Source organism: Convolutriloba macropyga, chromosome 8 (genome assembly GCF_964194025.1).
Source record: "Convolutriloba macropyga chromosome 8, txConMacr16.3, whole genome shotgun sequence".
NCBI classification, from domain to species: Eukaryota; Metazoa; Xenacoelomorpha; order Acoela; family Convolutidae; genus Convolutriloba; species Convolutriloba macropyga.
Genome location: NC_134475.1, coordinates 54,805,407 through 54,831,088, shown reverse-complemented (window position 1 = coordinate 54,831,088; position 25,682 = coordinate 54,805,407). Strand labels below are relative to the sequence as shown.

The 25,682-nt window shown below is 34.3% G+C and overlaps 2 protein-coding genes across 7 annotated transcripts in view; one reads left to right on the top strand and one right to left on the bottom strand.

Moving 5' to 3' along the window:
• LOC142344835 (unconventional myosin-Va-like) overlaps positions 1–25,682 on the bottom strand; it is a 380,102-nt gene that overhangs the window by 164,608 nt on the left and 189,812 nt on the right. The window lies entirely within an intron of this gene.
• Positions 1–25,682, top strand: part of LOC142345113 (hydrocephalus-inducing protein homolog) — a 236,409-nt gene that overhangs the window by 33,926 nt on the left and 176,801 nt on the right. Inside the window, exons 16-30 of the mRNA XM_075397198.1 lie at positions 1,528–1,638; positions 2,040–2,174; positions 2,661–2,826; positions 3,108–3,205; positions 3,410–3,535; positions 4,230–4,461; positions 6,367–6,455; positions 6,776–6,938; positions 9,028–9,159; positions 9,302–9,334; positions 10,401–10,540; positions 10,829–11,013; positions 13,963–14,163; positions 14,695–14,834; positions 14,934–15,061. Of these exons, the coding sequence (XP_075253313.1) occupies positions 1,528–1,638; positions 2,040–2,174; positions 2,661–2,826; positions 3,108–3,205; positions 3,410–3,535; positions 4,230–4,461; positions 6,367–6,455; positions 6,776–6,938; positions 9,028–9,159; positions 9,302–9,334; positions 10,401–10,540; positions 10,829–11,013; positions 13,963–14,163; positions 14,695–14,834; positions 14,934–15,061 (2,079 nt within the window). The remainder of the gene's footprint in view (positions 1–1,527; positions 1,639–2,039; positions 2,175–2,660; positions 2,827–3,107; positions 3,206–3,409; positions 3,536–4,229; positions 4,462–6,366; positions 6,456–6,775; positions 6,939–9,027; positions 9,160–9,301; positions 9,335–10,400; positions 10,541–10,828; positions 11,014–13,962; positions 14,164–14,694; positions 14,835–14,933; positions 15,062–25,682) is intronic.

Sequence of the window (25,682 nt, the reverse complement as noted above, 5' to 3'; positions counted from 1 at the left end):
TTACTTGTCTATCTATTGGAACACGTTCATGCAGTTTGACCATTTCGCTGCTTAGTTTTTCCTTAAATTTGTTTTTAGTTTTCTCTTTTTGGATTTCAATTGGCAAATTATTCCATTTCCTAGAAAAATTTCTGATCAGTGACCTGTCACTCCATTTGGATTGGCACTTATTCTTTGGAAAAAACTGGACAGTTCTGCAGTTTTTGGTCAATTCGTACTTTTCAAGAATCCTGAAAGAGGAGTTTTTGGTTTCTCGACTACTCTGTTTATATTGTGAGAGGAGGTCAAAAAATTTAAGAAGACAAACTTTTTTAATGAAAAGCTCCCCTGGTAAAATTTTGTCTTTCAGTAATAGATCTCTTGCACTGTCAAACTTTTTGCGCAGGTGGCAAACCTTTACTCCCCAATTTATTTGTTTATTAACTCTTTGAAGTGACATAACCGACAACGATTGAAAAAAAATTGCACTGAAATTGAGATGGGACAAAACAAGTGATTTAAAAAGAACGATTCTTGCTTTTAGTGGTAGAAAATGTCTTACTAAGTAAATTGACCTAATAGCATTTGCCATTTTTGTTAATGTTTTGTTCAGCTGAATGTCAAAATTTAGATTGTTATCAATCATTATACCTAAATAACGACAACTTGTTTTTGGCTCTATGAAAATTCCATTATAATGAAATTGTTCAATTTTTGATTCACCATTTTTGAAAAAACCACAATTTCTGTTTTATCTCTGTTTAAAGTTAGCATATTTTGCCTCATATAACTGTCAGTATTTTCAAATACACTGTTAATTTCGCATAAGAGATTTTCATTGGATTTGGAATGACAAATGATGCATGTGTCATCTGCAAACTGTAAAACGTCCTCTCTTTTTTTCATTTTTTCAGGGAAGTCGTTGATATATATTAAAAAAATTAAAGGTCCGAGAACTGTTCCTTGAGGTACTCCGTGATTTATTGTCACCCAGTTCGAATATTGTATGCCGTTCTTTACGCATTGTTTTCTGTTAGACAAAAACGATTCTAGCATTGCAATTGATTCCGTACTAAATCCATATTTAGTAATTTTTTCGAGAAAAATTTTGTGAGATATTGAGTTAAAAGCTTTGGCTAAATCCAAGAATATACTAACAACGGTTTCGTTTTCTTCTAACAAACTATTCACTGATTCTGTCAACGATATTACTGTGTCATTCGAAGATTTTCTTTTCAGAAACCCAAACTGATTTTTATTGATTATTTCATACTTTTCAACATGTTCTAGCATTTGTTGGAGCACCCCCAGACGCACGTGCTATATTTTTACATAATGAGGCGCATAACGTACAGGGGGTCACAGACGGAAAAGATCCGATCTTAGAAGTTGGAAAATATATCGTAGTTTTTTGTCAAAGACTGTACATCATGATCTTATCCAGACTTAAAGAGGTTCAAATGACAAAGAGACTTATCTTTATGGCATCTTATTGAGGACAGTTTTTAAATGTTCCTTTACAGTCTTAAAGCATAGTGTGTTGTTTAGATTGCATCATGCACCTAATTCCGCCTGGCACTGTGATCCAGAGTTAGGTCACATCCCCCCTGGCCAGAGCATTGATCTCAGGGTAGTCGCATACCTCGACGACTCAATCAAGTGAGTAAAATTGTTTAAACAAATTTTGATATTCATTTACCATTAAATTTATTGTTTGTAATAGGCCATATATGTACTCTCTTTGAGCACTAAAATCCTGCTTCGAGAATTTTTGGAATGTTCTTTGTGAGTTGTTTCAACTATAAAATAGAAAAGTGTGAAGCACTCGCAGTAGTTTTCATGTTCTGCTGCTAAAAAAGATAGTTTTTGCATTACCATTAAATATTGTATATGAAATGACCAAATATCATTGTTTCTGTTCCCACTGTCTCCTTTTAGCTTTGTACTATTTCAAAACCCTTATTTTTGTAATTTGCATTATAGACGAGTATGGGCTTTATGGGGGACAGTAATGGAAAAGATGTGTGTTTTGTGATAATTGATTGCTTTCCCATTTCTAGATTTAAAGACCGCTTGTTGATTGACATTGAGGAGAGCAGTTCAATCACGGTGGAGTTGTCGGCGGAAGGTCATGGTTCCACCATTGTATCCGATCCACCCATATCACCTGTCTTAGATCTCAAGAGCAAATTTTGGTTAGGAAATACAATTATCGGCCTTTGAGTTCGATGGTCGTCGAAATTTTTCCAAACCTCATCAAGTTGTCAGAATATTCTAAGGGATTGGTCTCTCACCAAGTTGTAGCATTTCGTGAATGTTTTGACTTTTGAACTTTGGTAAATTTTGCCTTTTTGAGGTGCTACAAGTTGTTGGGATCTTTTCCGTTTGTCGGGATCCAGTTGTTTTATATATCTATCTTAGCATAATAAATAGGTATCCAAGCTATTGTTGTCATTATAAAGGTGTGAAAATGGAGAAATGAAACAAAAATTTGAACTCTTTTTTAGTATTAATTATTATTCATCAATTAAATACAGGTAATTATATATAAGCTTTGAGCGCAAAAAAATGAGTAAAATTTTTGTTGAAATTAGGGCTGTTCAAGATTTGGGCGCTGTATGCTCTAAGCGTATATATACCATTACTAATACATAATGTTTTTTTTTAAAATGATTTTTAAGCAACCGCAAGTTCGAGTTCGCTTTTACCCTGTCCAATGTGGGTCGAAGACAACAGCAGATATTCTGGTCTACGCTGGGCTTCGATAGGGAGAGAAAGCGAGCACCGGATACAGCCGATGACCCAAATGATGTTGGACTACAGAAGAAAAAGCAATTAGCTGCACTGGTTCGTAATTCTTATTTTGCAAGTTATGGGTGGGTTACGCGTGGGTTCGAGCACTGGGTTGTCAAACGACTGCGTTTTTTTCATGTTGCGGTTGATTAAATCCGAATTGGTGAATTTTACAAAGGGTGGAATAGGGGAGCTAAGATGTACATGAGCTTTTGTTTAACTTTTTTATCCTTATTAATCGTTATTTTATATCCTGTTTAAAACCAATTTGGGGATTTTGGGTTTCCTCGAACCATTTTGGGCAGAGTGAAAGAAGAATGTTTTTATTTACATAGGTGGAAGTGGCCAGACCCCATTTCACCCTCACTCCCAATCGAGCTGCCCTAGAGCCAGGAGAGAGTGTGGATGTCATACTGGAAGGATTCTGCAATAGGTGAGTTCCAACAACAGCAATAGTTTCGCGGTCCAGTCTCCGTTGATAATGGTAGCATCAGTCAAAAAAGTTATTTTCCTTGGAGTAATGAACATTGTGACTATCTCTTCGTGTTACTTACTAACAACCATTTAGCGGTTTTTTTCACTTATTTTTCTCTTGTTATCTGTTTTCGTAATTGAATTCAAAGTGAGAATATTTTAGCCCTAAATTGGTGAGGGAGCGTATGGTGTGTCAGGCAATTTACAACAAGAAGACAGGCAAGCAGAAAATCATGACAGTTGATGTGTCTGCCCAATTTATAGAACCAGCCATCAACTTCAGTCAGAGGTACTGTTCTGAATAGCTCATTCGTCCATTACTACCCTGTGAAGCGAAACTTGATACACCATAAGACATCCATGATCTTGACATATCATGATCTCTTGCAAAACTTGAAACATCTTGACATGGTTAACGTTTCTTGTTTATGTTGCCAATATCTTGCTTCTTGATCCCCATGCAGAAATCTTGCAAGTTTGTACACATCGTGATGTTTTTCACAGCAAGTGCCATATCAAGATTTTGGCAAGATTTAACATGTTTTAGAACGCTTCTTATCAACATGTATCAAGTTTGGCTTCACTGGGTAGGCTATTCTCTTTGACTCTTACTGGATCCTTTCCATTCATCAGTAATATAAATTTCACGTGGTTCGGCATATGGTCCGCCCTGTTCTCCTCATTCTTGAGATGAGATTGTGCTGTACTTTAAGTTAGATAACTCTCAAAATGCTCCCATTCCTCCCATTGACTGTATTCTGTCTTTTTGGAGTATAACAGGGGTTAAGACCCTCACCACAAGACTTAACAGCAATGGAGAGCGTAATTAATTAGATTTTCACTAAGTAGATGAATTGATGCTCACTAATTTCTATTTTAAAACTTAATTTAAAATTCATGTATTTGACCTTGGAGGAGATCTGATCTGAAATTACCCACCCATAAAACTAACTCTTTATAAATTGGTATTGGTGTGTGTACAGGTCCCTGCAATTCCGTCAAGACCTGCAGCCCGGAAATGATGCCACCCGAATGGAGGAGGAAGTGTGTATTGGGAATGTGTCTTCTCTATCCCTGACGGCGACCATCGAAGTGGATCCGCCTTTCTCATTGGTACATTTGGACTCAACACTCAGGCAGAAATTGGTGTGTGTTGATAGTCTTATTGGGGGTTTCTTTATAATTGTATACTTGAATGCATTGGAAGCAAGCTCAGTTTAAATTTATGGATCACCTCAATATAAAAATTTGACCGGGAGGCAGCACAATGAAAAAACTACTACAAAGGGCAATAGTAAAAAAGAATTAATGAATATTTCATGAGAGTACATAGTGATTGTCATAAAAAATCGAAGCCATTAACTTTAAACATTAAATAAAGTTGTTTATATTTCATTTGAAAGCCATTGGGGTCTGGCATTATGCAGACTAAATGATCAGATTGAAAATTCACTCACATTTTATGAGAATACATAGTGATAAAGTCATAAAAACCATGATCTAGAAGCTGGAAACATTAAATAAGTTTGTTTAAGTCTTACAAGAAGGCCAATGGGATCTGTCGCTAATGAAACTAAGTTTGAAGAACACGAAATGATTAATACGGGCTAAACTCCTCGTTTTTTGCTTTCATTTTGAATTTGAAGTTTCTAACTTCACTACTGCAATAGGATTTTTCATCAATTTCGAAAGGCCTTAAAAAGTGTGAACAGACGTTGAATGATATCAGGACTTGTCCTGAATTAGAATCCAAACAAAATGAGCTGACTATCTTGCTCTGAAGAAAACTGCTTTTGTTTGTCATATGACCCTGCAAACGCCAAAAAGCTCAAATGAAATAAAAGAACATGAAAAAATGAGAACGCAAATTTTCCAAAACTATTTTAGTTAATGTTATCACATCCATTAAGTTGCTTCATAATCCATTAATGTGTTTAAGGTATGACAGGGAGTATAATAGAACTACGAAGCTATTGAGGCTATTTTCTGGCGATCTGCCAGCTATGTTTTATTTTGCCAATATCTTGTCTCTTAATCCCCATGCATAGATCGAATGAGCAATATTTTTTTCGATCTATGCATGTGGATCAAGAAACAAGATATTGACAAAATCAAACAAGATATTGGCAAAATAAAACAAGATATTGGCAAAATAAAACAACATATTGTCAAAATAAAACAGGCTCTTTTTACTGCAAAGAATGTAAGTTTCTTTTGCTGCAAAGTTGTCTCTTTCTATGCAATTTGACAAAAAAATGAGAACTTTTACTCGAAGTAACGACAAAGACGAACTAATGACGTAGTAACGACAAAGAATAAAAGGACATCTGGCAAATAACAACGTTTTTGAAAATTAGTGCAATCAAAGTTAATGAACTCGTTTACATATAAAGAAATCTTTCCACTTTAAGTAGAAATTGAAGTTGTAGGTCAGCCAACATTGTGTCCTATTTCGACTAAGCGACAAAAGCATAACAACTGAATAAATGAAGCGAGAAAAATCGCTAGAGCAGTTTGAAAGCAAATGGCAAATGTGTCTGTGTGCCTACAAAACGTTAATCCTAGAACAATTACTCAATAAGCGTCTTTAAAAATAGCCTTGATTTCAGCTTAAAACCATTATGTTTGCAGTTTGTGGGTCTGTATTTCCGGCAAATATAGACAAAATGGGGTAAAAAACGCATCTTTGTTGCCATTGTTCGTGAAAAAAATTGATTTTTCAAAATTTCAACCCTAATTTTTAATGATGAAGTGGGATCAAACAGTTCAGGAACTCTCCTCTATGTTGAAAGATAAAGTCAATAACACTATCGTTGACAATTTCAACATTTTTTAACAAAACAGACCAGCATTTTATCAAATTATACATAAATATGAACTAAGACAACGGAAATCAGCCGAATATTCACAAAACTCTAAACCTCGATAACTCCCCGAAAAGAACTTAATAAAAAAATTACTTTCGATTGAATGTTGTACGCTTGATGGGCTTTCTAATAATAGCACTCATGTCTTTCTATGTCAAATATTTCGATCGGTCAATGCATAAGTTTTATATGCATAAGTCTTTGATATTCATTATCTAGAATCAACTTTCCTTTGACTGACTTCACTGGTTAGGTGGCTTCACTGGGTAGGCTATTCTCTTTGACTCTTACTGGATCCTTTCCATTCATCAGTAATATAAATTTCACGTGGTTCGGCATATGGTCCGCCCTGTTCTCCTCATTCTTGAGATGAGATTGTGCTGTACTTTAAGTTAGATAACTCTCAAAATGCTCCCATTCCTCCCATTGACTGTATTCTGTCTTTTTGGAGTATAACAGGGGTTAAGACCCTCACCACAAGACTTAACAGCAATGGAGAGCGTAATTAATTAGATTTTCACTAAGTAGATGAATTGATGCTCACTAATTTCTATTTTAAAACTTAATTTAAAATTCATGTATTTGACCTTGGAGGAGATCTGATCTGAAATTACCCACCCATAAAACTAACTCTTTATAAATTGGTATTGGTGTGTGTACAGGTCCCTGCAATTCCGTCAAGACCTGCAGCCCGGAAATGATGCCACCCGAATGGAGGAGGAAGTGTGTATTGGGAATGTGTCTTCTCTATCCCTGACGGCGACCATCGAAGTGGATCCGCCTTTCTCATTGGTACATTTGGACTCAACACTCAGGCAGAAATTGGTGTGTGTTGATAGTCTTATTGGGGGTTTCTTTATAATTGTATACTTGAATGCATTGGAAGCAAGCTCAGTTTAAATTTATGGATCACCTCAATATAAAAATTTGACCGGGAGGCAGCACAATGAAAAAACTACTACAAAGGGCAATAGTAAAAAAGAATTAATGAATATTTCATGAGAGTACATAGTGATTGTCATAAAAAATCGAAGCCATTAACTTTAAACATTAAATAAAGTTGTTTATATTTCATTTGAAAGCCATTGGGGTCTGGCATTATGCAGACTAAATGATCAGATTGAAAATTCACTCACATTTTATGAGAATACATAGTGATAAAGTCATAAAAACCATGATCTAGAAGCTGGAAACATTAAATAAGTTTGTTTAAGTCTTACAAGAAGGCCAATGGGATCTGTCGCTAATGAAACTAAGTTTGAAGAACACGAAATGATTAATACGGGCTAAACTCCTCGTTTTTTGCTTTCATTTTGAATTTGAAGTTTCTAACTTCACTACTGCAATAGGATTTTTCATCAATTTCGAAAGGCCTTAAAAAGTGTGAACAGACGTTGAATGATATCAGGACTTGTCCTGAATTAGAATCCAAACAAAATGAGCTGACTATCTTGCTCTGAAGAAAACTGCTTTTGTTTGTCATATGACCCTGCAAACGCCAAAAAGCTCAAATGAAATAAAAGAACATGAAAAAATGAGAACGCAAATTTTCCAAAACTATTTTAGTTAATGTTATCACATCCATTAAGTTGCTTCATAATCCATTAATGTGTTTAAGGTATGACAGGGAGTATAATAGAACTACGAAGCTATTGAGGCTATTTTCTGGCGATCTGCCAGCTATGTTTTATTTTGCCAATATCTTGTCTCTTAATCCCCATGCATAGATCGAATGAGCAATATTTTTTTCGATCTATGCATGTGGATCAAGAAACAAGATATTGACAAAATCAAACAAGATATTGGCAAAATAAAACAAGATATTGGCAAAATAAAACAACATATTGTCAAAATAAAACAGGCTCTTTTTACTGCAAAGAATGTAAGTTTCTTTTGCTGCAAAGTTGTCTCTTTCTATGCAATTTGACAAAAAAATGAGAACTTTTACTCGAAGTAACGACAAAGACGAACTAATGACGTAGTAACGACAAAGAATAAAAGGACATCTGGCAAATAACAACGTTTTTGAAAATTAGTGCAATCAAAGTTAATGAACTCGTTTACATATAAAGAAATCTTTCCACTTTAAGTAGAAATTGAAGTTGTAGGTCAGCCAACATTGTGTCCTATTTCGACTAAGCGACAAAAGCATAACAACTGAATAAATGAAGCGAGAAAAATCGCTAGAGCAGTTTGAAAGCAAATGGCAAATGTGTCTGTGTGCCTACAAAACGTTAATCCTAGAACAATTACTCAATAAGCGTCTTTAAAAATAGCCTTGATTTCAGCTTAAAACCATTATGTTTGCAGTTTGTGGGTCTGTATTTCCGGCAAATATAGACAAAATGGGGTAAAAAACGCATCTTTGTTGCCATTGTTCGTGAAAAAAATTGATTTTTCAAAATTTCAACCCTAATTTTTAATGATGAAGTGGGATCAAACAGTTCAGGAACTCTCCTCTATGTTGAAAGATAAAGTCAATAACACTATCGTTGACAATTTCAACATTTTTTAACAAAACAGACCAGCATTTTATCAAATTATACATAAATATGAACTAAGACAACGGAAATCAGCCGAATATTCACAAAACTCTAAACCTCGATAACTCCCCGAAAAGAACTTAATAAAAAAATTACTTTCGATTGAATGTTGTACGCTTGATGGGCTTTCTAATAATAGCACTCATGTCTTTCTATGTCAAATATTTCGATCGGTCAATGCATAAGTTTTATATGCATAAGTCTTTGATATTCATTATCTAGAATCAACTTTCCTTTGACTGACTAATGTTGAACTAAGTGTGGCGCGAATAGTTTGAAGAAACATGTTAACCCTCTTTCAATTGTTTAATTATGCTTGAACCTATCTAAGCCTCTCAACTGTTTGAACTGTTTTGGAAAATTTGTTTTAGGAGATGATTTTGGACGCGGGACAGGAGTACCGAGGGCTTGTATGCTTCGACGGTAGCAAAATTGGTCCAGAGAGGAACTCACTTCGAGTGGAGGGCAATCTCTCATTCTCTTACAAGGAGCACCCACAAAAGGTACCGTCCAAATCTATATAAACTACCAAAGTCGGTTCATCCAAATTTGAGACTGCTCTATTAATATTATCATCTAAAACGAGGATCAATTTCAATATCCAAAAAAACGACTGAGTGCCCATGCTTCTGTCTTCTTTTTCAGAACAACGTGTTAGAGGCTATTGAAAGCATTGAGGTATGTTTATATGTACCTTAGAGAAAGTTTTTTAGATAACACATGTCGTCTATGTCACCTTAGAATTGGAGAGCGTCCATATCACTGAAATTGTTCTTTTATGCACAAAATGAATGCATGCCTATATTCCTGTCTAATTTCAGCGTAGATCTGTCTGATTTTAAATTGTCGTCAAGTTGGATCTCCTCACTTGTCGCTCAGGATAGATTCATTTAGTTGTGTCAGTTTTTGAAAAAATCCTATGGTGTAATTAGAATAAATATAACATACCTACAAGTATTTGCCCATTTGTTTTATTCGTCGCTATGATAATCATTGGTTCCGTTATGGAAAATTTTAAGAACACTGTTTCCTGGCGGAGAGATCTCTTAGTTCCTGAGAATCTTTCGTATACGCCGCGTTGATACTCTATACAATATTGGTTGTGATACCCAGGAATAATTTTTGTTCAGTCATCCTTGTTGCATAAACGATCTATTTGTACATGAGCTTTGTTTCACCGTTTATGATATTTATATCTATCTAAATAAAATCTTAATCTTAATGCCTTAACAGTAGCGTTGACATTTCAGATTGTGAACATACAATTTACATCAAAACGAGCGTTATAAATGTTTAAGAGCTTAATATATTTCAGTCCGATCAGAAGAAGCGAAATATTAAGAAGGGTTTAAATTAAAGGGGCTACAATATGTCTATATTACTGTTGCAATTAGAATTAGAGATCGTCAATGATATTCAATTTCTGTTCGTGAGCACTTAAAATGCATTCTTTTATGCCTGTCTATTTTCAACTTCAATGTCTTTAAAATTCTTACCAAATTGAATTGAATATGTATCTATAATACTATACGATCGATTTTTTTTGTGCATCTAAAAAGATCATTTTTGTTTTCGACCCCAGCACCTCAAAATAGAATTAATTACCACAAATAATTTGACAGTAGATTTGTTTTAAATATTGCCATTTTTCAGTGTCTGTGTAAACATTGTTTTTTTCTTGAACTGTTCTTAACAAATTGATGTATATAAAAATGGTGGTCGAATGAATGTCGGGTATTTTTAGGAAGTGGTGGAATTAGTGGCAGAAGTGAACTTTCCCAATTTGAGCTTCGATTGTAGTGAGGTTGATTTTGGGTGCATTCTGAATGACACTGAAGACACTCAGATGGTCATTGCCACTAACAACAGTCCCCTTCCCGTCAAGTTAGTCTAATGAGTACAGTCGTAAGAAGTGTGAAGAGACATGGTAAAATATCAGGACATGTCCTGAATTAGAATCCAAACAAAATCTAATGAGCTGACTATCGACTACTGAAAAAACTGCTTTTGATAAATTTTAATTAAGCGGAAAAACACAGGGCCTTTGTTTAATTTAAATCAGCATCGATCACGATCAAATCACCTTACCATCAGTTGTTTACATTTAAAATTTAATGGTAAAAACAAATATAACTTTGTATCTTCTGACCGTTTTTTTTCGCTCGGTTCCAGGTACCACTGGCAATTTGAGGCACCTGATCAGCCAATTGTAATCCAGTCGCAGCCGTATGTGCCCCCTGCTAGCAGTGGTAGTGGTGCTGTGGTGTATGTGAACAGCAGTGCGGAGGGTGCTCTTGAGAAGAGCCAATTGGATGAGATGCAGAGTGAAAAGAGCCACAAAGATCACTTGAATGAAGGTTTCTATAACATAAGTTTTTTAGGCAAAAGTTTGATTAAACGACGCAAATGTTTGTAGTTATTAGGCAAACTAGGTATCTTTTTGTGCAAATTAGGTGACAACCAATGGAAAATTTAAAGGCGATTCTTCAAAGTCCACTAGACGCTATCAGGCACTCAAATGTTCTTAACATATTTTAAAAATTAATTGCTACGCCAGTGACCTATTATTGGCTTTTGTGTTTTTACGATTCGATGAGGAGTATTGCAGAACGTTCTTTTTTGCAAATCAATTTTATTGGAGTGAAATTTGAAGCAGAAACTGAAACGCGTTAAAAATTAGAGTGGTTTAAGTTTTCAACAAATTTGGAGAGTGAAACGAAAAGTTTTGTTGGTTCGTCTTTTAATGAGAATTGAATAGAAGTATATTGCTCGTTTGTATGTTCTGCTACATGTTGCTTGCATTTGTTCTCAGTACAAAGCAAATCTTTGTTAATCAATTTGTTGAAAAATTCAGAATATTTTTTTAGTTTTTCAGCATTTTTCTCGTTTTCTTTAATATTGGATCAATTTATCAGCCTTTTTTGGATTGCCTATTTTTTACGTGCAATTTGATAGTCTCAGGTGCTTGAAGCAAATTGTTTTGTTTGTATGTATTGTGGTATTATAGTTAAAAAAGGATACTCTCTCATATGCGTTTTCACATAATGTTCCGACCCCGCTTATCCACAATTTTGATTTAATTGTCTTTAGAGGGGGAAGGACAGAAAACGTTCAAAAATTTTCTTTCATCTGAAAAATAATTGGTGTATGAAAAATGCTTTGAACTCAAACCATTAAACTAAATAAACAATGCCGTTTTAGATTGCCTGTGAGATATGCCATTTACAAGACGACGGGACAAGACAAATGAAAAATCAAATAACAAAACCAAACATCATTTGCAACCAAAACTCAATGTACATTTTTTTAAAAACCTTTAACAAATTCAAATTGCAAAACGAAGTGCATAACAGAAGAAGACTAGGTAACGAAAAGGCAAAATATCAAAAAGATAACAGATAAAAGAACATATCTTTCGAACAAACAACAGAAGTTGTTAAAGTCATGAATACAGTTAGCTATCTGAAAGTTTTGAATGGGTTCTTTTATACTCCAGAAGAAGCCATTGATACCTTTGATTAACCAGATTACGCCTTAAGACTAAGAAAAGAACAAAAAATACTGAAATCAATAAAAATATAAAATAAAGTCCTGCTAAAAGTCAGTTTCCGAGCCATTAAAATTCTAAGCTAATAACTAAACTAAAATTAAATATATATAATTTGGCCTGCATTCAACAACAATGGGACTTGTATTCAGTTTGCTTATGTGACAAACATCAAATATGATAAAAAAAGCCCAAATAAGAAAATAAGAATAAAATAGCCGGAGAAGTTAGATCGAAACCAATGATTTTCTTTAAAACAAACAAATTCAAAACCATGAAAACTATTATCTTGGACATGAACTTTTTGTTAGGTTCATTAATACCGCCATAGGAAGTCTGAGACCTGTCATTATCTTGAATATACCATGATACTACAAAGACAAATATAGGAAAAGTCACAAATTCAGTCAAGTTTTTCGAGAGAAAGTTGTCGAAGCCGTTAAATTTATAACCAATTCCTTGAAAAACCCAATAATGTTCAATTGCTCCTTCCTTCAACGCCATTGTTATGATATGTGTTCAGTCATTAGCGTAAAAATGTGACAAAACAAGAAAGACAATTGAACGAAAATAAAATAAATGGACAAATAAAAGATTTTGAGAAATGAAAACTTTTAGTCTCAAAGCCAAAAAACTATTTCTGAAATTGTAAAACGCAATGGACTCTAAATTTCAATACAGATGAAAATTGAATCAACCTCTCTGCTGTAACTGAGCTACAATCTAACTGAAATCAGGTAAAATTGAGGCAAACTCTCAAAAAATTAATTAGTTTTTGTTTTTAAAGCAAATTGGACGTGTCAGTAGCGAGACTCAGTATTGAAACTACAAAATAGCCTTAAATAAAAACCCAAAATTTAAAAAAAATACGTAATCGGATTGTTGAAGCCATTAAAACTTTGAGCCGCTGCGTGAATAAGATATGTATTCCTGGGTCCTCATTTGCACGTAAAAAAGGTTTATCGGTAGTTGAGCAGTACTGAAATAGTTTCGGTGTAATAGCATTCCGGTAATTAACTTAAAAGAAACAAAAAAGCGAGAATTTTTTGAGAAAGAGAAGAAACAGCAACCGGTACAATTCGAATCCACGAATGAAAAATTAAAACAAGCCTTGGTATTGCTGTTGTCCGTTAGAAGCATTTAATTGTTCCAAAGGTTAGCGAAACACATAATTCGACAAAAATTAAAAATATCAGAAGTAATTGATTACTTTTTGAGAATAATCTAGTTAATTTGGACAAAATCGGCAAATATTTAATTCCAGAACGCTCTCATAGCAAGCAAAATTAAAGCTAGCTTTTTAAGAGTTTGAGAAGACTGCGCCAGCAGTTTTGAGGTTTGTAGTTTTGGTAGTTTGAACCAAATAGACTATAAAAGTGCTTTTTGATGGAAAAAAGGCTGAATTTTGAAAAATTTGGCCAACATATCAGGAAAGATTTTTGATCAATTTGTTCAGCAACTTTGTTTTATATTTTAAATTCAAACGATATAGACTTTTTAAACATTTTAAACAAATTTTTGTAGAAAAATTGACAAGAAATTTAGAAAAAATTTGGAAAATGTGAACGAAAACGACTGAAATTAGTCAAATGTTTTAAATAATTTAAACCTCGATAACTCGTGAAAAAAAAAAGAATTTTAAAGCAATCTTTTTCATTCAAAATTCTACGCTGGATGTTTGGAAGATGGTTCAGTCAACAGAATTTAGAGTTTTGTAACTGCTTGTTGCTTTCACTACTAAGGCTTGCTTTTTGGATAGGTCGCAGTGGCGTCTCGACTCCAGCTGAGGATGTGAAAACTCAGCCAGCCGGGGAAACAGAAAGGAATGCCCCGATAGGGAGTGTCTCTCAACCCCTAGTGGGTGTGAACAGTGGGAATAACTTAGTAGCTAATACTGCTCCAGCTGCTGTAGCAGACACAGGAGGCGCTGGGGATGTAGTGACGTCAACAGCACTATTCGGTTAGATGGGTTTGGTTACTGATATAATTTGATGAGCAAAATAAATATAACCGAAATATGGTAATACCAAAAATTGATTGCGCATTTTTATTCACTTCGTGTTCATACTTGTTGGGTTGATTTTAAGTTTAAGAGTGTTCGATTTGCTGGTTCTGTCACAGCAAATGCGACTTGTCTAATAAGTTAGGCATTTTAAGCATTTTAACTTTATTGCTGTACTTTTGGAAGCAAATAAATTGCATTATTTTTCTCGAATTTTATAATATCTAAAAGATGCTTTGGACAAGAATGAGATTTTTTTTGTGAAGACGTCAGTAACTGCAACAGAATCACTTTAAATTAGTCCAAATGCTACTTCAAAATAAATTTTTCTAGGATCTTTAGTAATTGAGGCCAATTTGTTGAATATGGCAAAGAAATTTACTTTTTCGTAATCAACGCAAAACATATTTTTGCGATCCGGATTTTGACAAAAATGGTGGAGCTAAATTCTAGTTGTGTAATTGTTAACTTGTGTGTGTGTGTGTTAAGCTGGTGGTCAACAGCCTCAACAGAACACTGGGGGAAGCGGAAGTGACCAGAAGATGGTCCCAATGACAAGTCTGGGCTCCTTCGAAACCACCGCTTCTGCTGGAGGGTTTGGAAGACCGCACATGGTCAACGATTCACAGGTTGAACAAATTGTTGAAAAGTTTCCACTTTATCAGCCAATTTATGAAAAATGAGCTTTGATCGTGATTAAGTCAAACTCGTCGACTGTTCATTTTCAGATTTCTGTAGCTGGAACTCCAACAGATGAGAAATCTGGAATGCACTCTGCTCCTAATTATGCTGGCATTGAAGAAGTGTTCGACATTATGCCACTGTATGGACTGATCCAGCCTGGCGAGTCTCAGAGGTTAATACGCTCAGTTTGTAAAGATTTGTGGTACCTTTGCGTTGAACTAACCCTACCCTAGGTTATAGAATAAGACGTGTTCTAGAGCTTACCTTTGTTAGGGTACTTCCTGAACTGTCTTATGGTTGTCTCAAGAATACTAGTTAATCTTAAGGCTTACCTGACTAACTAAAGTTCTATTCCTCTAGTCTGTTACTCTTCTATCTGAGCTTCAGTAGACGGTGCACGGGCCCCAATGCTACGGTCTAACGTTTATCTCAATACAAAACAAGAGCGGAGTAGAGAGAGAGAAATATACTCTATTATTAAATCAGGAAGGTGACTGGTACTGACTGAATTACTTTCTCTTCTGCTGAGAGAGGGTAGATGGGTAAACACATAAAGGGAAAGGAGGATAAAATAATATATCATTTTTATCCAATCAGGAAAGAGTATTTCAGTCTTTTTCTGAATAAAGTCTTTCAAATATTAAGTATTCCTTTTTGGAAGTCATGCCTGACTCCATCTTTCCGGGGTTTAGAGTTGTTTTGAAAGTCTTCCAATCGAATATAGTAGAATATAGTTTATTAATTTCTCTGTAGTCTCTCTGAAGGATTTTCTTTCTTTTTTGATTGTGTTGCTTGAAGATCGGCTCGTCTGTGAGTCGATTCCGAAACATCGGTTACCCAAAGAGCAAGGAGTGAACATCAACAACCACAAAAGTATCTATTCCACCACCACACTATCCAGTGGGCGGAGATCCTTCTGGGTAGGCCCGTCGTTGATGTTGTAGGCGTCCTGATGTCCGGCGTCGACTTACCTGACTTACCTGGTTTGCTTGGTTTGTTTCTGTTAGCTGTTAGATGTTAAGAATCGTTTTTAGATTCACTACATGTTCTAGATATACGTAGTATCCCTTCCGGTTGGAAAGAAAACTTAAAGATGTATGTTATATGTTTTTGTGTTAATTGTTATTGAACAAGCTATGGTTTTGGTGGTGACATACAGGAGATTATGTCAACGAAATGGCGAATAGCGTTTTTGTTTTCAGTGACATGTGATTTGTCGGCCATGCTGATTGTTAATTTTGTTATAGAAGTTGAACATGTATTAATTAATGCCCCTGTTTGAAGTCATGAGTTATTTTAATGGTATTAGTTCTTACAATTATTTTGTCATACTTCTACGATTGCCCATTTGTGAGTTGTTACTGAGGAAACATTTTCCGTGTCTGTAAGATTGTGAAAATGCTGCTTATCACTTTGCTATATTTTTTCATTTAGCTGCTAGTCTCTTATGAATTTTTTAAAGGGTTACAGATCTCGCTTATAGTAGTTTGCAATGGGTATGCACACGAATGACAATTTCCTAATCCCAATTAACAGTTATTTCTTCAACTTCATGAATTAATTTAACGTCTCTGTCTGCGCGCTTACGATCTAAGGATCAACGTTTCCCGAGATCTGAGTACTGTTTTCTATGTGAATTGTTACAATGATATTGGATTGTTAGTTGTTACTATAGCTAACGTCGTACAGTAGCTGCTTGAGTTACATATATTTCATGTATTTTGTTTTGTCACTTTTACAAACTTGCATGTGAAAATTTCGATTTGAGTGAAAATTCTGTTTTCTTTTGTTTTTAACCTGACTGTTTCGTATATGTTACTCTATTTTAAATTTAGAGTTTGTTATAAATAATAAATTTGTAATGTACCTTTTGTATGGTTAGATTGTAAATTGTATTAAGGTATTCAATATGTTATAATCTGTTTTATGAAAAAATGTCATGTCCTATAGTATTGTGTTACTTACAGTGTTGTTAACATGGCTTATGAGTCATTTATTCAAATGTTATACATATTATTCATGTGTTTTGTTTGTTCTGTTTTTTTTTCATTTTATTTGCCTATTTGCTTTATTTACAAAATTGCCTGTTTGCATTGCATATAACTAACTATGGAGAAATCTTTGCATATTTACATGTACAGTTTTAAAAAGTAGGTTAGGTTTTGTATAAGTAAAAACATATTTTTGGTTTTATACTGTTTATTTCAAACTGATTAATATCTAGTGATAGAAATAAATTTGGTTAATGGTATTATAATTGAAAGATTATGATTCAAATTCAGTGATCTACAATATGGATTGAATAGTTGGGGAAATAGATTTGGGATAATAAAGATTAACAAACATATGCAAGGATTTACAAACAATCAATATTAAAGTCTGTTATAGATGGAGATTGAAGTCTATTACCTACTGAGTCCGGGAATTGTTACTTGTTACTTTCCTTTTGTTGTTACAGTTTCTCTCTTTGTTTTGGATAGTTACCCCTTTCACAATAATGGTTGTATTCCTTCAGGAAATATTCGTCTTTGGAAAGATAGTATCCAAGTAAGTTAATTACGTCTTGTAAAGGAGTTTCCGTTATCGATGCTTGTAGTGCGTTACAAATCTCTTTTTCTGTCTGTGGTATCTTTCTTTCGTTATTGAAGGTTAAACGATTCGTGATCGCCTTAGTGGTCACGCTCCCTGTCAGGTGGTAAACGTGATATTCTTCGCACGGTTCGAGTGCTTCTAAGGGAACCATGAGCGGTCGCTCTGGTTCGTCTTTGGATTGAAATACGTAATAATTTTTAATGGGATCGAAGTTTCTCAACGTCCCTATTGTATAGCTCCATTTTATTCTGTAGCTGTAGTTTAAAAAGTACGGGGAAGTCAATTGATCATTGATGTGTATGAAACTTTTAGAAGCTGTATATTGTTTGTCTCGTAAGAATGTATAATATATTAAGTTATGTATCAACTTTGTCTCATGTACTCTGTAATTGTTACTTTGTACATCTTTTGGCGTAGGGTGGAGTAGGTTGAAGCTTAATTGAAAAATCTGATGTTGCTGTGTGAATGCGCTATACGCCGAAAGGTCCTGAGAGGCTTTTGCCACTAGGAAATCAAAATTACAAGTTCTTGGTAAACGGAACTCATAATCGTAATCATAGAGGAAGCGTTCCGTAAGACTGTAAAATTGCTTAAGTTTGGGGTACAGAGATTGATGTATTTTATCTCTGCCCATATTTTTCGTGCTCCTTTTTACAGTGTTTGTATTTTCCGACGGAAGTGGTGGAATAAATTCTGATACACGGTCTTTCAGTGTATGTAATGGTGCGATGAAGAAATTGTATGATCGTGAATCAAAAGGCATTTCCGACCAATTTCTGTACGATAAAAGTGGATTATAATTTATTCCGTGTGGATTACTTAGTGTTTTCGGGTCTTTATCTTGAAACCAGACCGTCTCCATTACCGTTTCGGTCGGAGTTTGTTCATTTGTCGACTGGTGGAAGAAAGACTTTCTGTTATTTGAGCGGGGTGTCACCGCATATGGAAATCGTAGATTGTTAGTATTTGGAACTGTTTGTCTTGTAAATAAACGTTGTCTAACGTTGCTTTGTGGTGGGTAATTGTCTGATGGTGGGGGTGGTCGTACTGGCGGGGGGTAATTTGGTAGAGGTGGTGACATATATGTGTTGCTAGTATTTTGGTTATAGTTTTGTCTTGGTCTTGTGTTCTGGTAACTATGTACAGCTATGTTTGTTCTTTGTTCTGATATGTTACTAGTACTATTATTACTGATATCAAAGGATTGAAGATTTCGTCTATTACCAAATTTGTTGTTTATTTTCCGTGCTATCTCCTGTGGTGTCGGTACGTGTTCCTGGTTGTTTTCCAGTTCGACTCTAAATGTGGTGACTTTCTCGTTATCTGTTATCATGTTACTTTCAGTCTGTGTTCCACATTCAGACGCACAGTCCCGAATTGTTCCGGGGCTGGATCTGCCTGATTCACAGCTTAGTTCTCCGTCCTCTACTTCGTATGAGAATGGCGAGTCTGATTTATATGGTGATTCGTAGTCCATGTTCGATGCCATTGTTGAATGCTAAAACTCAAACATGGTTAGTCTAATGTAGATTATGTTTATTGTTTATTAATATTTATGTTACAAAAAGTTTGTTACAAACAGTTTGTTTAATATTTTGTTTCCGTATTGATATATATTTTGTAGTTAGGCTGTTATCTGGTTTAATCCTTAGATTTTGTTCGTTATTTATAGAAGGTAGAAAAATTTGGCTAAGTAATGGCATAAGTGTTGTTAGTTGTTACTGAAAAGTATTGTTTGGTTTAAATTTCGTATGTATCCGCTGAATGAGTATCGTAATATGTAACCTCATTCGTATGCGGCTGATCGTTTTTGAGGATGTCTAAGCTATAGCTACGGTTTTGTATTTTGTTGTTTGTTAATTTTAATTGATTGAAATCTATAGGTGGTGGATTCTGTATCTCTAGAAGTCTTGAAGTTGGTATGAGTTTATGTTGATTATTTTGATTATTTGATGGTTGGGGGATTTCATATGGTGTTTGTTGAGTTGTTTGTGTTTCATATGAATACGGTTTAATCGCGTGCGATTGTTCTATAGTAGGTGCGCTTGGGATTGGTACAGGTATTGGTATTGGTGGTAGACTACTCAAACGTTGGTATGCTGGAGGTGGTGTTATTAGTTGTGGTGGTATTGGCGGTAGTGGTTGGGTTTTACTTTCGTCTATTGTCGTTAATATTTCTGTTTTATGTTTTCTTTCTGGTAGTGGTGGTGCTTGTTTCTTTGTTGGTGACTCCAATGTACGTAGTTGTAAACCATGTTCTGTCCTGCGGATAGTAGTGTTATAGTGTTTATAGTTCGTATCCACATAATTTTCTGTCGTTTTATCTCTACGAGTTAATGTTGGTATTTCTGTTGAATGTCTTCTGAAATGTTGAATATGTATTCGTGAATTATTATGTCCTTTACTGTAATGTGAATTGTTATCATCATTATTATTGTCGTTATTATTGTCGGAATCATCTTCCTGTATTTGTGCAACTAGTTGGGTTAGTGTTTGTGAGAATATTCCAAAAATTCCTGTTAATAATATTTTTGTTATACTTGCTTGTTTCCCAATCGCTTTATGTATTGCAAAAGCGTTGTAGAATTTTATAATTAGGTTTGTTACAAATAATATCATGCTCATCATCGCATAGATGATAGCCATCTTTTCAAGTATGTACCATGGCCAACCAAAGATAGATAGTATCTGATCTTTCAGCCATGCTGCGTCGAAAATTTCCTTCCAGTTTATACTTGGTTGATCAATCTGAAAGTTATATCCATTTATGTTCAAGTCTTTTAACCATTTAAGTGAATGTTCATAATTTTTGTATGTTTGTAATAATCCTAATTGTTCTAATTCGAGTAGCTTTTGTGCGTTAGCAGATTGTGCTTCTTGAAGCGGTTTTTCGCGATCTCTCATATATTCGTGTAGTAAATCTCTTTTTCGTTCTTGTATTAATTGTTCTTTGCTAAATATTCCACTTTCAATGAGGCTTGCTTTGCTGAACATATTATCAAGTACTATTTCTTCCGGTGATATTGTTTCTAATATTGTTTCTACTTTTATTGGATATGGTGTCAATCTGTATCTTACTGTTCCTTCTGTGTCTATTGAGATCAGTTGATCGAAATTACTATGTGAACATGGGACTGTTTTCGCCCAAAGGTATGTTTGTCGTGTTAGTTGATGTACGTATTGTACTCTATTTTTGTATAGTATTGGTATTTTGTCGTAACATTCACGTGTTTGTGGTACGTATAGTGGTGATGATTTCTTTGCACATTTGTACATTTTCATCACATTGACTCCTTCTTGTTTCACAAATATGGATCTATCTCCTGTAAGGATGTATCCTAATAGTGGTGTATTCTTTTGTACTTGTGTTAGTGTCAATTGTCGAATATTGCGAGTTTGTTCGCATATCTGTGAATAGAATTCTATTGCCTGTAGACTAATGCGTGAATATATATTACTCATATAGAGGTCCATTTTCATTTGTAGATGTGTGTTCTCGTTTACAAAACCATAATAATAATTTTGATGTTCTTCGTCTTCATATCTTGTGTATGCATTTGACATAATTTGCTGTGGTTTTATTTTTATAAATTTTTCTTCTTCAAATTTGTCTTCTTTTCTTGTTACTTTAAGTCCTGTATGCATATCAAAACCATATTCGTATATTATATAGATATCATCGTATTCTGTTATATGTAACGGTTGTGGTGATCCACATTCTCGTTCAACTAATGGGTAGATTTCAAATCTTGTTGCGATTGAGGATGTATCATTAAATTTTACTTTTTGTTCTACATCTGGTTTTTGTACTGATGACCATTCCGCGTTTGTTTCTATCCAATATCGTTCCTGATACTTAACCATATATGCATCAAACCGAATAAGTTCGAATAGTTGGCAATGTGTTTGGGTTTCCCAAATGATTGTTGCTTTTGTAAAGGGTGTTGGTAAACATTCTCCCTTGTGGAGATCACATGGTAGTTTTGTTCCCATATATGATATTTCTTTTGTATCAAGGTTTAGTATTAATGAGACTTCTTTTATCTCTAGAGTCCAATCTAAAATGTCAATTCTATTTTGTTTTTTGACGCCTGATAGGCAGTTTGATTGTGCATTTTTGATTTCATTTGGCACCCACATTGGGTTTGTATAATCATATACTAATCTTCCATATGGTGGTACCATAGGAGTGTCTACTTTGAATTGTATATTTCCTTGTACGTTTTCTAGTCTTTTTTGTAATGGTGGGTTTGATAAGTAATTGAATGATATGTTATGCCTTGTTGGCCTGTATTTTGTATTTTTAAGGAAGTTAATTCTGGCGAGTTCGTTACGAACTTCGTCTGGGTCCAAGATTTTCGTTCTTCGTGCATCTGATACGTAATAGCTCGGTCTGTTTGCTCTAATGTAATGAGTGTGTTGTGAACACCATTCTACTTTTTCTTTGATCGTTCCTGTAACAGCATATGCTTTAATCTCTACAGCTTGTGCTTTTGATAATAATTGAACTTCTGTTTTTGTCATTTCTAAGTCTAATGGTTTAAATTTACATGTGCTGATTTTGTTCAGTTCGTAGTATTTTACGTTTGTTATTTCTTCTGCGTCGCAGTCGTAGTGTTCGATAAAAATGTCTTGAGGTCCTACTGCTGATCCATTAATGTTTTGTCCTTTCAATTCAACGTAATCTTCTTTTGTCTGTCGTTTGTTTCTTTTATTATTTAGTTGGAATTTTTCCAAAATACTGTCTGTTAATTGTTCTCTGTAAAAATTCCAATTTCGTGTCCATTTATCTATGGCTATTTCCCACATTTGTTCGTAATCTGTACTATTCTTGAATTCTTTTAAGTCTGGTGATGTATACTTTGATGGTAATTTGTATATTTCCGTTTCAAATTTTGTTTTGTTATTAAATACATGATCCATTAACTTGTTAAAGTTATCTTGGTCGGTTACATTTATGTTATTTGTTTTTGTTTTGTTTTTCTTTTGGAAACTCTCTATATGTTTTTCCATACGTTCTTGTATGTGTTCTTTAATTTGTTCTCTGATATTTTGTTTTATTTTTTATTTTGATCTTATTTCTGTGTCTATTTTCATATAGATAAATAATGTTATTAGTAATAATATTAGTATTATGGATTTTAATTGAAGCGGCATGTGTATGATAGTCCTGTGTGGGGATTATAGAATGTTGCAAATCCTAAAGTTTGTTTTGTGTATCGATCGAATTTGTAGACGAAATCAATGCAAACAAATGGTGCTGGTATCGTTGTTGTTACAATAGATGGTGTGGTAGCGTGAAATGGATGGTTAAATATGGTGTCGTATTTTATTGTAGTATTGAATTTAAGTTCCAAAGTTGGTGTTGCTAAGACGTTTAGTGCTGTATTTCTTTGTCTTGTTGTAAGATTTAGTGTGTTTTCTAGTCTTGATAGTGACCAGTGAGTAAGTGTGTCTCCTAGATTAGTAGGTCCGTATAGCGGTGGAGGTGAATTCCAGGTTTTATAATCTAGTGTAAAAAGATATGTATGTTCATTAATTCTACTTAAAGTTGGTGGATTTGGATTGAGTACGGGTGTTGCTCTAGTTCTTCCAGGGTGTGTAGATGATAATCTTATTTCTGGTATAAATGAAGTGGGTGATAATGCTGTGTTATGTGGTGGTTGTAGGGAATTTGCTATTTCTATTCGTGGTACACTAATAGATGTATTTGTTAATGAGGATGTTCTTGGTGTTCTTCGTGGTGTTGAACTTGTTCTTGCGGATTGTTGCGGTGATGTTGCTGACCAAAGTGAGCTGTTTGGTGATTGTATTGGTTGTACACGAAAGTGTTCTTGTACAAAATTGAAATCTTGTCTTTGTTGTGGTGTTGGCGGTAAAAATGGGTTAGCTCGAAGTTCTGATGCTGTTGGTGTTGGAATAGTATGAACGCTTGACTGGTCGCTTGGTGACGCGATACTAGAGTTTGTTAGTGTTGGTGTACCTATACGACTTGGTGGTTCTGATTGTTCTGCTCCTATAGGTCTTATTATGTTTGATCCTATATCAGTTGATCCGTATGATACTAATGTAGAGTCTTGTGTAGGAAATGATAGTGATGCTCTACGTCTGCCTCTTAGTAGATGTCGTGTATCTGTTCTTGCTCGTCTTACTGTATATGGGTTTTCGTTTTCGGGGTTTGTTTCTTCTATTTCTGGTGATGTGGGTATATTTGTTAAGTCTGTTACTTCGTTGTGATGTGGTCTTTCTGGGTGATTGTTACTATTGTTATTATTATTTGATGAAGCAATTTTTGCTGTTTTTAGATAATTTTAGGCTCCAGAACCTGGTCCGGGTGGTGGATGTTGTATGTACGGTGGGGCTAGTATAACTACTGGTATTAATTCTTGTTCTGGTTGGTGTGTTTGAGCTCCTATGTTTGTAATCCAAATTTCGTTAGTTGTTAGTCTAATATTTAGTTGATATATGACAATGTTGCCATGTAATGGTGATGTGTTGGGGAATCCAATTTGGAGGTAGAACTTTTGTGTATGTAATGTATGATATATCGATTCTTCAATGTCTGGGTTGGGATCAATTTTTATGGGTTTACAAAATATTCTATTAGTCCTAAGCACATACGTACGAAGAAGTATATTATAATTGCAATTTTTATAAATTTAAATATTTCTAATTCGACAATATCTATGTTTGTTTTACATATGTGGTAAATATCGGGGTGGGTTTCATGCATCGGGTTATTGTACTGGTGGGCTTGCATATACGACTCGGCGGTTGCGTATAACTTCGCTTATTGTTACAATAGCTAAATATGTCGATATTATTACAATGCAAGGTACTAGGAGTATTGTTAGGAAGAATATTACTTTAGATAGTATAAAGTAGATTGTAATTAAGGATTCGTTGAAATCTATTTTTGAAACTGGTAAATAAAATGTGTAACTTTGTTATTAATTATGTAAATGTGAGGTGTAATGCTGCACTGAAGAGTGACAGTTATTTGCTCAATTGTAACTGACACTTAACTGTGCCGCACTACAGATATTATTATACAGTATTTATCTGTAGATTACTATTACGATTACTGGTATCATATCCTAAAGTATGTGTTACAATATATTTGTTAAAGTTTTACTCTTTGGTTTTATCGTCAAGAGGTGTTGTATCGTCTATAAGTGTTATAGCGTCTTTTTTACATACAACTATAAAAACTGTTTTTAGTTTGTTAAGGTCAATACATCGATCTATTTGGATCTGTTGTTTCAGTAAGTTATACTCTGTGATTGTTTCGTTACAAATGGTTATGTGTTTTAGTAATTCAAAATGTTTTTCTCCCCAGAATAGTTTTACTTCTTGTCCGCTTTCTGTTTTTCCTTCAATAATAAATAAACAATCTTTATCGGAGAATTTACAAATTGTTGTTCTTATACTATCGTTATCAAAATGAATGTGGTTTCCAAATGAGTAATCTAATTTTGCAAAGTTTTCTCTTTGGACTTGGATTTTTATACAAAACTGTTTTCTGTTCAAAGAGTGCAAAAACTCTGACACTTTTATCATTGGTGGTTTTTCATCACTGTGGTGACTGTAGTGATGGATTAATCTTTGGGAGAAGAAGTTCAAATAGTTTAATACGTAGTTAAAAGGATTCAGTTTACCTGGTGTTGTTGAATTGTTGAGTGAAAAGGATAAATGAAAGAGTTATGACAAATATGAGAAAAGTTATAAAAGAGGTTATGAAGTGATACAAAATTTGTTTAGGTATTAGATATATTGAAATATATGAATTTCTTTTTGAGATAGAATATTTTTAGTCTTAAGACTAAATTTTGTATTTGTGGAGTTTAGAATTTTCAGCTTAGCTGAGTCTTTTCGCAAATTTTTTCAGATTTTTGAACAAGTTTAACGGTTGTGGTTTGTGCGAGGCAAAATCAGAATTGTGATTTTTACTTTCTTTTCGAAGGCTCTCTATAATGTTGGTGACATTTTCATATCTTCCGTTTTTCATTTTTTGGATTTTAAGTTGTCAATTTCAATAATTACTGGGTCCAATTATGGTGTTAGTTTCCTCGTTTGATGAATTGGTTACTCTTCTGATTGTTACGATACTCTTTGTTCTCGAGATTTTGTTTTCCTTGTAATTTGTATATTGACATTTGTTTGATGGTTAGATGGTATGCTTTCATCATGGTATGTTAATC